The sequence below is a fragment of the Lytechinus pictus genome, chromosome 5 (assembly GCF_037042905.1).
Source record: "Lytechinus pictus isolate F3 Inbred chromosome 5, Lp3.0, whole genome shotgun sequence".
NCBI classification, from domain to species: domain Eukaryota; kingdom Metazoa; phylum Echinodermata; class Echinoidea; order Temnopleuroida; family Toxopneustidae; genus Lytechinus; species Lytechinus pictus.
This window is the reverse complement of record NC_087249.1, coordinates 20973629-20991717: the sequence shown is the minus strand read 5'-3', so window position 1 is coordinate 20991717 and position 18089 is coordinate 20973629. Positions and strand designations below refer to the sequence as shown.

Genomic DNA, 18089 nt, shown 5'->3' with positions numbered 1-18089 from the left:
TATGGTTAAAGGACAATTCCATCAAACAAAAAGTTGATTTGAATAAAAGAGAAAAATCAAACAAGCATAACAATGAAAATTTCATCAAATCGGTTGTAAAATAAGAAATTTATGACATTTTTTCAAGTTTAAATTAATTTCACAAAAAAGTTATATGATGAACATGCAAATTAGGGGATTGATGACGTCATCTCCAGATCCACTCACTTAATTTTACTATATGAAATATTCTAATTTTCTCTTCATTGAATCATTGTCATGAAAAAAAAAAGTTTTATTCCTCCCTGAACATGTGGATTACCATTGTATTAACATTTTGTGGCTCAGTCAAGTTGGTCCTTAAATTGTTAAATCTGTAAAATTGAAATATTGTATAATTCAAAGAATAAAAACAAAAGAAATGGTGAGTGAGGGACATAATTTACTCTGTTATTTGCATATTCCTTTCATAATACTATTTTGTGAAAAATAAGCCAAACTTTGAAATAATTTTATTATTTTACATCCAATTTTGATGAAATTTCAGCATTATGTTTGTTCAATTTTTCTATATTGATTTACATCAACATTTAGATCAATATTTCCCGAGGTAGCCTTGATCTTTAATATAAATTACGAACATAGACAAATTGAACTTTTAAAGTCAAAGCCTTCAAAACATAACCACCAGATCATTTTGTAATCTTACACTCTATGTGATTTTAAACAAACGGAATCTATGGGGTGAAATTTATTCCCATTGATATTAAATTTGTCAGAATATACCACGTCACAAGAAAATAGTATTTTACTAAGTTTTTTTTTAAGGCGGTCCTGCCTCTTTTTCAAGAAAGATTAAAAAAATCATTAATAAACAAAATAAATAACAGCAAAAATCACCATTTGATCTGATTTGTCATGCCGTGTCATTATTTCCCCATTACCACATTTCCGATGCAAAATGTTTCGAAAAGGGGTGTTCATTTTTAATTCCTGGAAATGTAGACTTTTGTTCTATTTGTTTTATTTGAGTAATTTTGTTTGATATCTTTAAAACCACACTGTGCTATGTCTTCCGTTTTATGACGTTTATATGAGGATATCATAAAACTCGCTGCCTTGACAATTAAATAACATGCAAATCGAGAAATCAAAATAACATGGTGAGACAATATGATTATAGAAACATAGGTCTACATTTATAATTCAAAAGAGGAAAGATTGCAAAGTTTATTTGAAATATCAGAACTTGGGATGTGTGTAGTTCGTCAAATAATTTTGAAATACCAATTATCAGCCTATCAGGTAATCAGAACTCATCTAATATTAGGCCTACCAGCCAATTCAATTTTATGATGTTACTAATGTCAGTGATCTGCTATACCTCTTTTTTTCCAATAATGGGGGAGGGGCAATTCTCTTCTGCAGCGCTTGGAATCGTCCTCGCCATCTTTGTAATTTTGTTCTTAATGTGTTCTTTCTATCATTTTGGTCTTTGCCTATCTATGTCTGTTTTACACGCATTAAATGAGATCTTGAATTGGGTTTTGGATAAAATTTCTGATTGTTGATATTTATATTTTTTCAATTACTAGGGTGGATGGGGTCGTGTTTATATCAAATTGGTCTGTTTTTACCATTACGTATAGACACCGACTTCTAACATGAACATCCCTAGAATATCTTGCCCTCACATCTAGTTTCTCCAACCTGGGTCCACTGTGTTTCTCTTGTCAATGTCAATGTTTCCTATTTTTTAAATATGGATCCCACAAAAACATGATGTAAATACTAGCATCAAAATGTGATTCCAGAGTAGGCCAGATATCATTACATATCAGTATTGACACGATTGTTTAACACACAATGAAAATATGCTATCTAAATATAGCTGCAGTATGGACATTCTAGAGGGTGTAGAAGTTGCGAAATATTCTTATTGGGTATTAGAGAAGAAATAGTATTAATTATTGATTACGCCAATTTGATTGTACTTGATTTATTGTTTCATATTCCACGAAAATACATCGTTAGCAAATAGCAAATGAGAAAATAATACATTCACCTTTTTTTTAGTAATTCAGAATTACGTGAAATATGAGAAACCTATTAAAATGCATTGCTTGTAAATATAGGTTCCAAGAAAAAAAATTACTGATTAAAAATTCCTATTGCAATGAAGAAATACACCAATTCACCCTTTTGGTGTGTTCTCTGGTGCTGTATATTGTCTTTTTCCCTACAAGTTTCACTATCATAGTGAGACAGTGGGAGCTGTGAACTCATTTAGCAGGTCGTCTCGCCCCCCCCCAAAAAAAAAAATGGACCAAAAAGTCACGAAATCGTCGCCTATAGATTCAGTCAATGATCTGTATTCGAGCCCTGGACCACATCTTTTGGATGATTAATCGAAGAAATAATACTATACACACATTTCTTTTTTATTTTAGATGTCCGACTGTTATGGATGATCAGAAATTTTGTTGGTCATATTGTTGCCGTCGCGGGTAATCGCAAACTGACAATTACCAATCTGGGAATTCCCTTGGTCAATTCAAGATCATAGTTGCATTTGCATTTTGTTCAAAAGACAGGTCAATACCCAGTGGAGTAATGAGTTCTTTAAAAATAAAATAAAACAAATAATGATGGGCAGACCATAGCCTATACAAAAAAATCAAATTTTCATTATATCGTAAACTTTACATTTACGGACCTATGTCATTGTTGTTCTTGTTATACGAACACCATTCTTTCAACTGTTAATATGTTCATACTGCAATAATAATGATACCATTGCTGCCATAACGCATTAACTGCGTTTATTGAAATGTTTGCTCATGGGGAGGGGCGTTACCCCCTGGAGCCCTCTTTGTCGTATTTGCATGACATCATGTTGACAATATCGTGTTTGGGATTTGGTTAGGGGAAATCCCTTTTCTTTTCCCAGTCCGCTGGCTTTTTCAAAGTCGAACATAGCGGAAGATTTATTGTGAAAATCAAAATGCGTACCCTGGATGTTGATAGTCTTCAATAAGGCTCGGAATTTCCTATTTCAAGTTCATATTTGTTTTTATTTGTTGCAAAGAAAATCAAAGGTTGAGTTTTAGTAAATACTTGTCGTCCCCATGGCTATTATTGGTGCCCCTGTCCTTTCAATGTTCTTATATGTGTGCCACTCCATTTCGATGTGATACCGAGGGACATTGAATGATGACATCAAAGTTCACAAAGATTAATGAAAATTATTGCCTCTCTAAAGCTAAAATATAGAGAAAATGTAAAGGAAGATAGAAAAAATAGAAGACAAGAGCAATTATCAAATCAAAGTGCCTCACTTTTAATGTAATAAAAAGAATATTTCAATGTGTGATATAATTTTACGGTTATATATTTTCATTTCATTTTTTCATCCCTATAATATCTCACCGCCGTTTAAATCAAACATCTCCTCCCCCCTCTCTCCCTCTCGGAAAGGAGGTTGCAATCCCACATAGGGCCTATGCATATTCGACGTATCACTGAAAATGTGGGGAATAATTATGAGCGTGTGTACTTCAGTTGTATACTAGTATTCTCTATTACGATTTTGTTTATGTCCGATTCATGGATTTCAAATTATCAAGTAAACACAAATTGATAGCAACTCACGGTGCTGAATTGAACGTTAAATTGATATTTTTGCAGCAAATAACATCATCTATATTCCTAGTGCTTCCAGATATAGATTATCATTTGTTTTAATATTAATATCATTTATGTATTTGTATAAATATTATGAATATATATATATATATATATATCATATATCATATGTATTTTTATATATATCCCATTATGATAAATACAGTAAATACATCATTTTGTCATTGACTAGTTAGGCCCTTGATAATAACCAGGGAAATACATTTGATGAAAAATATTCTCAAACTACATGTTTCTTTCTACATTATGATGTAACGTACTGCTGCTGCGGTCCATAGGGAGGAAGGGGGGGGGGGGGACGTCCCTCTCACATAGGCTGCTGTACGAAATTTTATTTCGATGGGTCCCACCCCCACGGGATCGCGTCTACTCGTTTGCTATTATTGACTCATCGATCTTTCTTTTACATAATCTACCTTAAAAGAAAATGAAACCCTTGAAGCAAGATAGCTTGAGCAACAACAGAAAAATCAACGAAACAGATAAACGAAAGTTTGTGAAAAATTGAATAAATAATAAGAAAGTTATGAGAATTTGAAGTATAGATTATTATTGTAATGTAGATCCTCCCATTGGCAATGCGACAAAGATGTGTGATGTCACATGTGACCAATTTTCCCCTTACATATATTTCATTTAAACTGCCTCTTTTTATCAAATCTATCAGTAGATCATGTATTCTTTATATAGGAGGGCATGTAATGGAGATTTCAAAAAAATACATTATGGATAAAGTATTTGTATTACCTTAAGAAAGAGCAGAAATAGACATTTTCGGGGTATTTAATAGTCCATCAATGGGAAAGTTGTTCACATGTGACATCACAAATATTTGTCGCATTGGGAGGATCACCGTAGCGTTAGTGATCGCAATATTCAAATGCTCATAACTTTATCATTATTTGTCCGATTTTCCTCAAACTTGCTTTGATCTTATTCTTTGATTTGTCTGTTTCCACTAAAACCAACTTGTTCCAAAGGTTTCATTCCCCTTGTAGATATCGGATACCTATAATATCTGAATGATTTGAAAAATGTATAACACAAATTATTCCCGATCATAAATCATACTCGCAGTTACTGTCCATAGCTTTCTACAAAGACTATGCATCATAATAATGCACCATACATGCTCATATATCTATTCATTCCTGGAAGGCTGGGATTTCCAGTGCACGGGAAATTTTGCCGCCAGCTTTCAGCATTTCACATCGACAAATTGAAACAGATTCCATCCATGTAAAACTGATGGGTTATAGTGAGATTGTGCATGCAGGCGCAAACGAACCCGTCTAATTTGAAATCAGAGGGAGGTTGGGATTGGGGGCAATATGTGACAGGGGAACATGCTCCAAAGGGGTAACTTCCGCTATATACCGTCGTGTGTTACGATCTTATAAGCGAATCGTTCTTATCGTCCTGTTGCGGTCCCTCAGAGACACCTACTGGTGTTTCTAGATCTATGTTATATGCTGATTATTGTATTATATTCTAAGATGTGGCCTTTTTTCTTCTTTATAGTGAGTTATATTGCCCTGCATTTTCTCATTAAAGGGAAGTGTCCTGGGCCTATATTGTATTCCTTTAATGTGCAGATTTGCAAATAAAGTGATATATAACAAGAAAACGGTAGCAAAGGCTTACTGAAAACATCACATACCACCCTTTTCTCGAAACGATATGAACTATGTAATCAAATCTTCTTCTTTTTTCATAATAAAAGGCATTAATTGTTTTTATATGTTATTTAGCCAAGATTCCTTGTATAAAATAACCGCGAAGAGCAATTATTCCAACGAGAGAGGAGGCGCGCGCAATTGGTGAAGGTGCATGTGAATATAATTTTATACGTTACTCTCTGTCATTATTCTTGTTGATGACTTTAAAAAAAGGTTGACACGTCATCAAAACCGACATCTCTCTATAATCGATGTGACTTTCATTTCGAATGTGAAGAGGGACTTGGCACTGGCCCAGGGCTTGGGTTTTCCCAACTCCACTGCATTGGGAAACTTTGACCCCCGAGCGGAGTATCTTTCCTTTCTCTTCAGACGACTGAGTGTATCTCAAATTATTTTCCTTTTTTGGTGTTGGATGGGAGTGATGAAACGCTCCGCACAAAGATAGTAAATAAGATGTAAGATAGTGATTAAGAATGTTCGGCTTAGCATCGTTGTGTCTATAATCTAATCAATAAGTGGTCAAGTATAACCCGGATTCGCGTTTGAAACTGGAGAGTGAATAGAATATTGTGAACATTGTGAGCTCCAATCACTGGAATCCTGAGATTCATCATTTGATTTTTACTCTTGGAATTATTAAGAAACAGATGGATTTTCATGATGCATGCATCTTGTAAGATCGACTGAAGGTAGGGTGTATTTCTTTCCGAAAAACAGTAAATGTTGAATGAAATTCCTTTTTATTCAATCATTAATTTATTTTGTCTTATCACAATCATGGCCCTGGGAAGAGAGGGTGTTGGGGGTGCTGAAGCAGACCCCAATTTTTTTTTCTGAGACTGCTGCGTATGTTAAACATTGCATGCAGCACCCCCTGCATGAAATCAGATTGGTATGCTAACATGTATAGATATTCGACGCAAATCACCTTAATTTTGTAACGAAAATTTTATTCATTCGCTCCATTCGTATTATTAATCGGATTATATCTCGAGTCTTATTCGTGAGAAGAGGGGGTACATATTTCAGGAATCATCTTGAAAGGAATTAAATGAAAAATAGAAAAATGTTTAGTTTAATCTATTATCGAAAAGAAAAGAATACCTTCCCCCATCTATTTACTTTATTTTTTTTTCTTCTGAATTCATTTATTATTCTATATCTCCAATCACATCTTGGTATGATTATGAGGAGAAAGCCCAAAGAATGTTGAAGCTTTCTTACATCGGCATTATTAACCCCAAAACAATGCCTGTCGCCACTTATTAATTATTCTATTACCCTTTGAAACTTGAATTTTAACTGATTTTTGTAATCATTATTCATTTTTTGTGAATATCTGACACTTTCGAATTTAATCACTTGAATGTACATGCAACAAAGACTATAAAGTCTTGTTTGATTTTGAAATAAAAAAAGTACAAAATATTTGTTTACTCCTTGTAACTAGTGAATCCCTTATACTGTCCATGGGGGTTCGGGTCGGGAAGTTAAAGGAAAATAAATTGATATGATTTCAAACAATAGTTTTTTTTTCAATCTTCCTGGGTTTTTTTTAATGAGGCGGTTATTTCTGCTGAAATACATTTTCTATATACAAAGTCAACCACAATCTTATTGTAAATGGTGCTTGCTTTCAAACTTTGAAAATATTTTAAAATAGTTGCATTTTATCTTTTTTTTTTGTTCTCTGAGATATACTTGTTAACATTAGCATACAAGGCTGTGGTATAAGAGGATAGTAGGAAATCCAATCAAACGCTTGAATTTTTCAACACCATTATTTGGTTTGACATAACTTTTTGAAAGCGTATAACCTTTTTCTTCTAATTGAGCAGACCTCAAAATCCAATTAAGTATATTTCCAATGAATGTTTATATAGGCCTAAATAAATAAAATTGCAAAATCTGGAATCGGATAATACTTCTTACCATGCTTCGTTTGATATCATTCTTGAAAAGACAAAACAGCATGCAGTTTTATTTTATTGATGATATCAGTCTGAATATAATATGAATATGTTGTATTTGCGTGGATATATGCAGTATCGAACACTACTGAAGGGGTTTTATAAAGAACTATGATATATCAGATTTCATATTGACTGTTACTTTGATTTGAAAAAAAAAATGAAAAAAAATGTTAAAAATAATCTGGTCTCTTTGTATAATATCACTTTAATATTTGAAAACAGCATAATGCCCATGTTTACCAAAAAGCTCCTGGAATTTCAAAATGAACAGGTAACAAAGTGACGTTTTGTAGTTTTGAAATTTCGCCCATTTAACATTAGAATATCCACAATATTTTACTTTATTGTCCTCCATTATATCAGAAGTTGTCTTTTTGGTGCACTTCTGTTCAAATTTATTGATTCAGTTTAGCGATGGGGCTCCTCGTGTATTTATATTTGTTAAAAACTTTGGTAAATCGGAGCAATAAAATTCAATGAATGAATTCATTGGGCGTTCAGACAAAATATGTTTTCTCTTTATTTATTCGGGGGCATTCAACGAATAAAAGTAATGAAGCACTAGTTTTGACGTGTGGATAATTCAAAGTTGAATGACGTAACATGCGTGGGCAAATAATATGTTTCTCTTTCTGGTTGTGGTTTTAATCATTATTTCATTATATTTCAAAGTTATTATTATCAGAGGGCACTCCATGTAATGTACTGGATGTGTTCAATATGATATGCAATTTCTTAAATTCATTACATTACTATTTTTAACACTTATAAATATTTGTTTTGATATTTGTCAAACACGAGAGTTATCAACCCTCGGCCATCGGAATGTATATTGAAGATGAATAGATACCCCATTTAAAAGAAGTATTAAATGTCCAATTTAGGTAGATTTAGCATGGTTACTTGCAAGTTGACAAGATGTTTACTAGGTTGTTAACGAAAAGTAAAGAAAACACGGGTGTTTTATGCCAACATCATATTTTTTTTCATTATGCATGTGAAAGAGGCAATCAAAGAATATTTCAAATTTTCAGAAATCTCTTGTTCGATTTCAAATTTTTATTAAAGCTTAATACAACATGACATATATCAATGTTTTGGATTGATCGGGGATGTGGCAAAGTGAAAAAAATATCAAAAATTTTCGGCACCAAATTATAATACATAATTTTGAGCTCCGAAAAATTGACAATTTCGTTCGTATTTTGATGCCAAGTTTAATGATTTATAGGGTTTTGCAATGCTTTTTAAAACATTATATTTGCATTCTATTATTATAAATGATTAAAGTAGTAACAAAATTATGTGGGGGCTAACCGATGTGTTTGCCTTCCCCTAATATCTTCATTGGGGCGATCATCCCCCTACCCCCCCCCCTGATTCCATGCTAATACCGATAACCATTATTTAAAAAAAATCCTACAGCTTTTAGAGGTTCCCGTCATTAGGAATAATACATTTCAATTATGTACAAAATTGAAATAAAAATCAGTGGAGGGTAAAATAAAATAGCAAGTTGATATCATTGCGTTTTCTTTCATAAACGCCTTCACCATGCAGGCATGTCGATGCCATAACCATAATATGAAATTCAAAATCATATTAAGTGGGATTAATAATTAAGTCAATTCATACCTGAAAAAATACAATAATCTGTCCCGTTCAATTTTTGCAAACTGAATGTTGAACGTGGTTTCCTTTGCTGCCTATGTAAGATAACCATGACATAATCGTAACTATCCGTTTAATTAAAAAAAAAACTTTACCCTTTGCTATCAAAGAAATTGGATTTGGCAACGTGGTGAATAAAGCGTGATGTTTGTTTCAGCTTGATTTTGTGACGATGCTTCTTGTTACTCCAGGTAGCGTCATTGATGATAGTTTATTCCATAATTTTCGCAGTTTTCTTCAAGTTTGTTCAATAATTTTTCAAGTTTTTATTCCGATAATGTGGCCAGTATATAAGCATGATATTATTTTCATATTTTGCTACAAAAGGGCTCTATCCGAATTCTTATTACTGTTTATTTATATTTTGTTATTGCTTTTTTGCGAGCCTGACACGTCCGCGCTAATGAAAAAAAAAATGAATGTGATACATTCACTTTTGATAGCAATACCTCCAGTCCTAAATTGATCAAGATGTCCCATATTATTTACCCACCATGCTATAGGTTTGATCAAGGCTGCAGAGTTTATCTAGATGCCCACTATAAAAAGTCATCTGATGCTCTGTACCAGTGGCGTAATGGGCAAAAATGTTAATATATATATATATATATTATAGTATATTATACAAAATTTATATTAAAAAGAGTTGCGAGCAAGCGAGCAAAAAAATTGACATCTTTATTACAAAACTCCAACTTTGGGATAGATTTTAACATGATATTCAGAAAATATTATATTATTTCACCTTCTCTCTTTACTTTCCTCCCCCCCCCCTTGGTCGTGAAAATTGTAGGGGGATGGCAAGCACCCCAAGGCCCCACCCACCCCCAGTATGCCACTGCTCTTTACAACATTCGACAAAGATTAATTTTCAAAGAATACAAACAAAAATACTTTGAACCCTTCTGAACATTCTTGTTTCCTAAAGATTGAGTGTCAATCTTAAATATACAAAAATTTGCTCTGTCTTTTATCAATTACTGTAGTAGTAGTAAAAGATGAAGGGAGAGAAGAAGAAGAAGATACAAGAAGGCCAACTAGCCTCCTCCCCCTCCATTATAATACCAAGGGGCTGCCCCTCCTTAGTATAGGTATATACCAAGACAAACGATACAGCATAGAAGCTCGTGGAGCTCATGATATTAGAGTACCCAGGCTTGAGAATCACAGCCTACGCCACAACGAATCTTGCTGATACAATCAAGAAGTCGTGTTTCTGAAGTATAGACTGCTATTTTTCGATTATACCAGAGGAAATCCTGAGTTTGGTTTGACCCAATCACCCTTACTTTTCGTATATCATATACTGGTGTGGAGAATTGAAGGGGGGGGGGCTACTGCCCACATTAAAACACTCGTAGTGGTATTTTCATCAAGATCACGGTGCATTTAAACATTATTTTTCATTTGATTCCGACTGTTCAGATTGAACTTTTTACTCGTAAAAATTTCAATGAATGTTATGTCTTATTATTTCCTCGTTCGTTAATTTCCCAAAATAATGCACGTTTTGTAAACCTCGCCTAAAATGTATAACTGCTTATGCCACATACCATCTGTAATAAAGATACGTAGGTGATTATTTGCTCCCTTTATTGTGTCTATTGACTATTGGAAATTTGAAATGGTTGTTAGGATCTCTGTACTTTGTTATTCTTCGGTTCTTTATTTTGAAAGTCCTCGCGTCTAAAATCTAACCACTTTCTTCTTTCTTGTAAAAATAAAATATTCTTAATGAGTATGACTCATTAAGAATATTTTATTTTTACAAGAAAGTGGTTAGATTTTAGACGCGAGGAAGCGGAATGGGAAGCGGGGTGCTAGGGGTGCTGAAGCAACCCCTTGAAATCAGGTTGGTATGCTGAAATGTAAAAATTTGACCCAAATCTCCTTCATTTTGGGAACGAAAACCCTTTTCATTTTTTTTTGCTTGTCAAATATTTTTTTTGAACAAAATCTTCATTTGAAGTGAATGTTTTTAATTCTTGTATTTTTTTCGTTCAAAAATCACCTTCATTTTGGAGTGAACCCCCTTTTTTCGTTTACTTTTTAACAAATCAACACTCAGATGATATTTGAAGGTTTACATAATGGTGGTATAAGCAATCGCGGAAGAGTTTTACGGTACACCCAGTCCTGGAGGCACTAAGATAAGAAAAGTGGATAGAAATGAAGATGAAATGGAAAGGCGAAAAAGTGGAGATTTGAAAGAAGAGTATTCTTTTTAAAATGAGATTACTCCTTAAAAGGACTGTAAACCAGAAGGAGTGGAAAGCTGAGAAGTAGGCAGGCTTAGCATGCAGGAGAGTAGACTCGACGTTTCGGGCAGATTGACTGTCCATCTTCATTCCCCGTAAACCTCTTCTGCGAAACCAACACTTCCTCTTTAAAAATCATGCACTTACCCCTGCAATGAGGCCATTCGTAGAGTTACGAACGGCACACGATGTATTACGTCGACGTTACGAACGGCGGGAATACAGAAAGTCAGTGAGTGTTTCATATCAAAGCTGGCCGAAAGTCACGAACGAGTTTATGAGCGACTTGACGATGTATTGCCTGTGAGAGGAACGAATTTACTGTTTAAGAAACGATGAACTTCCTGCTAATAATAATCTCTACAAGATTGTGGAAAACATTGTACTGCGCATTTACAAAGTGTTTTTATTAATCAATTATAACTAAGCAAGTGTCAACCCGAAGTGGTGTGATATTAGGGTCGCGGTCGTAGTCATGCGTATAACTTTAATATCGTAGGCCTTCTGCTTCATGACCATAGGCCTACCCAAGCAAAATTGGTTTCTCATTATTTTTAGTTTCATTTGAAATAAGGAAACCTTGTAACCTTTTCTTACTATAAACGTGCAATTTAATTGCGAAAGTCCCCTTGGCCTTGGCCCAGGCTTATGTAATCTATCCTCAGACATTGGCACTTTAAATTCAGATCGTTTGGGACGTCGTTCGTAATTTTACGGTCGTATTATAATCACATAATTTTAGTGCCCAATTAACGCAATTATTATACACGTCTTTTCATACATACAGAAGCAACAGGATGCGTGGTAAATCGGTGGTGTGGGACCACTTCAACTGCGAGGATGAAGAGGGACAAGCAACCTCACCAACCGGTGGCAAGTGCCGTCCTGCTGCCTACTGCAGCTACTGCAATCTCAAGTACACCTTCCCGAATGCCACCAAGATGATGCGACACTTGCTGAAGTGTTCCCTTTGCCCGGATGCCACCAAGCGTGAGTTGGAGCAGAGCGGGTTTGGTGAATACCGGATCGATCACAACGGCAGCTCCATGAACAATTCACATGACGATGATCTGCATGCGGCACCTCCCTCTATGGTTCGACAGATGATTCATCCAGTCTATGTGGAGAACGAGAGTCCAACGCCAGGGACGTCGGCATTGTCGCCGCACACGGGACTCCTAGTCGTTCCCAATCCGCAACATCGGAACGACCACCATGAGATTAGGACTGGCCGTCTGAGCGGAGATTCTAATAGGATGGAAGACCAGGAGCAGGTGTCGCCGACAGACAGGGCTCTTGCAAGAGCGATATTCTCCTCAGACGTTTCGCTAGATATTGTAGAGAATGTTCATTGGCTAGAGCTGTTTCGCCATCTTCAACCGACCTATGCCTTACCGTCCAAAGAAGCTCTCACTGGGAGACTGCTCGATGATGAATACATGGTGACATTCGATAGGATATCAACCGAAATCAGCAAAGCAAGGTTCGCTGCTGTGTTGGTGCAAAGTAATCACGTTAATAGCACGGTTGACCACCACTCGGAAAGACAGAGCAGGCTTTACATAACCACACCAAAGCCTTTGTTTGTTGGATGCATGGAAGCTGAACAACAGCAGAACTCTTCTGTCATTGCCGAAGTAATTTCGGGCGTCATCGCCAAAACAGGCCCGGGCCAGGTGCTCCTTGTCACCACAGACTTAACCAAAAACTTCCGCGGTGCCTGGCCAATTATTACATCACAGTTTCCAATAATAACCACGGCAGGTTGCCCGATTGAAGGACTTCGAATGATACCCAAAACCATATTGGCGCAGGACACGATACGTGGTATGGTAAAGCGGTCCTTCAAATTGTATGAGCTCTGGAATCGGCTTGTGCAGAACAATGAAGCACTCAAATGCATTCAGTTACCTTATTCATCTCCGGACAAAAACGGAACCATGGATGTCAGAGAGATCATGAGTGCTCTAGAAAAGTTAAGAGGGTGCAGAGATAAACTGGAAGAAGGCGTTCGTTCAAAAACAGTGTCTACTGACTCAGAAACCAAAGACATACTTCTTGATGAGTCTTTCTGGGACATCGTAAATCTCAGTGTTCAGATGTGGGACATTATCCATGTCTGTATATCCAAACTGGAAGAAGAAACAGCGCGGCTGTCGGACGTTGTCGTGGAAACCATGAGGGCCGACAAATTGCTGGCAGAGGCTCTTGGGGACTCATGCTTAGAAGCTAAAGAGAAGGGACCCATTCTCCAGCAGTCATATGAAGTTCAACGGAACTGTTGGACCCACCTTCATTATGCCGCCTGCCTTGTAGATCCGAGATACTGTGGGAAATGCTTGCCCGAGACCGCCACCAACGATGCCATTCAGTACATTGTAGAGTTAGCCAAGAACCTTGGACAAGACGCTGGTCGCGTTCTTGCAAGCCTGGCTGAGTTCCGTGCAAAGGAAGGACGTCTTTGGTCGCAGGAGTACGTCTGGGAAGCTTCCTCGCATGTGGCCCCGGCGACATGGTGGAAGGGGATCTGCGATACGCAACCGCTCTCCCAGATCGCCTCAGGGATTCTCAGTCTAGCTGTGACCACGTCGACTACGGAGACATCTTCGTATCGCCGCGAGGAGAACTTAACATCTGATCAGGCGCAGAAAGTCATGTTTGTTCGCGCCAATAGTAAATTAGTGATGACGACCCCTAATAATCCCGATATGATCATGGTACCAGGTGGATATTAGATCTTGACCATCTTACAAATCTTCAAAGACGAGTTACCTTTTCGATTATTATACTGAATGGCATCGTTAGTTTTTCCGTCTTGATATTTTGCCCCTCTATCGTTATTTTATAGAGGTAGGGTTAGGGGCAGGTTTTTATGTCATTTGCCCACTTCTTCTTGTTTGAACTGTGCAAAGGATTGGATTTGTGGATAATTGAATTTCCTGGTACCTTTGTAGTTATTCTTTCAAGAGTCAATTATGAACTTATAAGCTATCGGTGATATTACACTGTGACCATTTCCACTGACACCAAAAAGACAAGCAACAAATTCCCAAATCCCATGTTGTCCGAAAATCAACGAATGTTCATAATCTCCTTACTCAAAACCGTTTGATACGGTCAACGAACCCCGTATGAAAGTTTTTATACAATTTATTGCTATACATAAAAATCGTTCGTACGGCGTTCGTAAAGGTATTTGTGACCATAGCATTAACTAGAAAAAAAAAATCAGCATTGTCAGAAATTTGTGTGAACTAAACTATACGCCAAACGATTTTTAAGAACAAACAGACTTGTGTTTCATACGAACACTTGCTAAATTTCATGTTGTAGGCGATGTTTTCTCCGTTACTGGTAGTTTTGTGGTTTCCTTTTTTTTTTTCGCTAAGTCTTACTTATTGTGGAAAATACTTTTACAATTTTCTGGTCACCCACCCCCGAAATGGACTTGTTTCGATAAGTTATTCACATATTTCCTGGGTGTATTTAAAATTGGTCAAAGTCGCACGCATCAATAAAATCCTAATTGGAATATAACAGATTTATGCTTCAACTTCAACTGGGTCATCTGAATTCTTGAATTATGTAACTAAATTTTAAAAGAAGACCATATTGCCTTTGTAACATGTCTGTTTACGAGGAATGTAGACAGTTAAGAAGTTTATCGAGGAAATGTTTTTCTGTTCTGCTTTGTGTTTTCCAGATATTTAACTACACTCTTATGTACTCAGAATTGTTTTCTTTATTTTCATTAAGAGAAAACTCCACAGAAACACCATTGTATTTGCAAACGTGAGATATATTTTACATAAGTAAATTATATTCCGGAAAAAATAATGTACCGTAATAAAAGAGGTATGACCGAGTGTGTTATTTCTCTTGCGCTTGAATTTGTTAAACAAGTTTACTGTTTAATCTACCTGTTTGTTTTTATTTGTGTGTGATAAAAAAAAACGATAATACATTTGAAAACAGTTAGATGACGATGACAGTCACGCAAATTTAGCATGGGTCCCGTCTCACAAAGAATTTGCAGTTGACTCAAATCGAAAAAATTAAGGGTGATTTTCAAATCATGTTTTGAAAGGGCTGGTACATTAATATTGATCTCAATTGGCGTTTGATTTTTTTATCCATCGAAACGATAGGCTACTCTGTTTTGCGATGTGACCCATATCAATTGGGTGCCCATACTGCCCAAATCATGGTGTGAAGAGTTTCTAAGATCACAATGTCACAAATAGTATGTAGATGTTATGATAGTGATGAATCATTTATATTCCAATGACCTGGATTGTGGTCAAAAGTTTGATCCGCCGATCAAGTCAAATTGGGTCTCAAGACTGGTCATTCTGAACGCAAACCCAATGCTGACTATACTGTGCAATTGGTTTTCCTAAGTCTGGTAATAGTAAGTCTGGACATCATTTGATTATGATGATTATGATAGATATGGGTGCTGCCACATCAGTCCAATGATTTTTTTTATCGAGCAGAGTTGAGGATACGTCTCTAATATTTTCCCTATTTAACATCTTCAAACCCTTTTCTTAACACTGTTTGCTTTCTCTCTATTATTGTATTGACTTGTCAATAGGGAATTTTTGCTCGGCGACGTCCGGCGGGTTCAGTGACACAGTAAATGTAGTGAAAATACCTGTCAAAATGACAAATAACAGCTGGGAGTTCGTTGTCGAAAATTGGCAAACCGGAACAGCAATTTCCTTCTAAAGTTTCGGAGCTGACGAATAATTGCAGATATGTCGTTTGTCCAAGATAAAACTGCTGTTTTGATTCATCAATGTTTGACAAAGACCTCTTGGTTGTTCTTTGTCGTGAAGGATGTTTGCCAATACATTTTCACTGTTCGTGAATCCTCCGTATGCTGTGGCGCGAAAATTCCCTAATGTCACGTGTGTTAGGCCCTGACAGAGAGATGAGTTTTCGGTATAATGCGTCGAACATAAATGAATGAAAAGGCGTCAGCTTCGTTTGCTGTACATGTATAGTTATGATGATTTTAATAAAATTTACTTCAATATGAATAATATGTGAGATATTTAGTATGTTTTCGCTGTCCCGTATATGTTTTTTTTATAATTCGCCTTTTCATTTTAAGAGAAAAACGAATCTTGATCTCTAACACTTACCTGTTGATCCAGCGGACAATTTCCGACCCTCCTAAATTTTTATGGAAAACTACCCAAATTGGAAAAAAAATATCTTCCCACATGTCTGTGTCCCCAAAGCGTAATTACGAAACAATTAAAAAATAATAATAAGCACATGTATTTTATATATATATTTTTTTTTTGGGGGGGGATGAGGAAAAAATAAAAACTTAAATTGAACTGAAAAGTTAATTCTATTGAACACGTCATTGATTTGAATAGAAATGATAGCAGGTGTTTTTTTAAGAGAAAATGTGTCTTTAAAAAAAATTTCCCTCATTTTTTGTTTGTTAATAAAATAAAGACAAAATAATCTGAAATTTCTTTCTGTAACATTTTTACATATCATAGATCAAAATATTGCCTACTGTCAACATATCATCATCTGCATCATCATCGTCGTCTTCTTCATCATAAAATACATGTATATCAGAAATGAAATAACTAGCGTAACATTTCTGCCCACATTTCAGTATAAATTCATGGATTTCGTCAAGGAAGTAAATGTGGATCGATAATTACAAACTCGTCCAGTAAGATATTCTTGTCATTCATTTCTCATGTACTTTCCTAATAAACGTTAATTTGAGAATAATACACGAAAAAGAAAAAGAAACCACAATCTGTCCCTGCCACGGACCATTCCATTGTGGTGATCTCTATTGATACAGAATTCATTTTAAAAATAGGGCTTATTTTCATTATTTTTTGGCGTGATTAAAGGCATTCGGAGAGGTGGCGAGTTATTTTGTAATTTCAGCGCTAAAGATATTATTTTTGGCCTAAACAACTCCTTGATTTCTAAAGTATTGAAAGATGATACGTGAACATAGATCCGGGAGAAGGAGGATTGTATTCATTTGATACTTGCTGAGCTCATATAGAACAGGACGAGGCCTATTTTTGAAACACAGTTAATGAATATTCTATAGCGCCTTTTCTACATACGATTATTTAATTGTATATTTTACCGAAAAAGGAAGACAAGTAGAAGGGGGGGGGGTAGGAAGTGCGAGAGACAGAGAGAAGGATTCGGGGGTATTGTAGTTGGCCCGTTTGAAGAAAAGATACTAAAAGCGCAAGTGGCTATACCGTGGGCGTTGTATATAGGTAAAACACTTTGACTATAATTAGTTCATGGTGTTATGCTGCTGCTGCTGATTATTACCACGAAATCTACATTTATTTTTATTATCATTATTGTTATTGTTATAATAATTTTTATCATTATTATTATAAGGATGATGATAATGATGTTATTGATGATGATAATGATGATGATGATGATAATAATAATTATTAATAATATTTTGTTTACCCAGTGTAGCCACTTCAGTTAGGAAACTGCTCTACCAGCGGCCCCTACATAACATAATAATGTTATTATCACCAAGGAGCTTCCAAAGCTCCATGTTATTACCCTTCTCCAAACTAAATGCTGGACGCCTAGCAAGAAGGCAGAAGAAAGTCTTTGGTATGACCCGGCCGAGGATCGAACCCACGCCCTCCCGTTCATGCGGCGGGCGCTCTACCACTGAGCTACCATGCCCGGTTATGATGATGATGATGATTTTTTTTTCTTTTCCTCTTCTTGAGGTATTTTATTTCATAATATCAAATAATGATGATGAAGATTATTATTATTATTTA

At 35.7% G+C, this 18089-nt stretch overlaps 1 protein-coding gene across 1 annotated transcript; it reads left to right on the top strand.

The window, feature by feature from the left end:
* Window positions 1–5684: 5684 nt before the first annotated feature.
* On the top strand, window positions 5685–16316 carry LOC129262294 (uncharacterized). Its single transcript, XM_054900389.2, has 2 exons — window positions 5685–6055; window positions 12056–16316. Exon 2 carries the CDS (start codon window positions 12066–12068, stop codon window positions 14001–14003), a length of 1938 nt encoding a protein of 645 aa, XP_054756364.2. The 5' UTR covers window positions 5685–6055; window positions 12056–12065; the 3' UTR covers window positions 14004–16316.
* Window positions 16317–18089: the final 1773 nt, after the last annotated feature.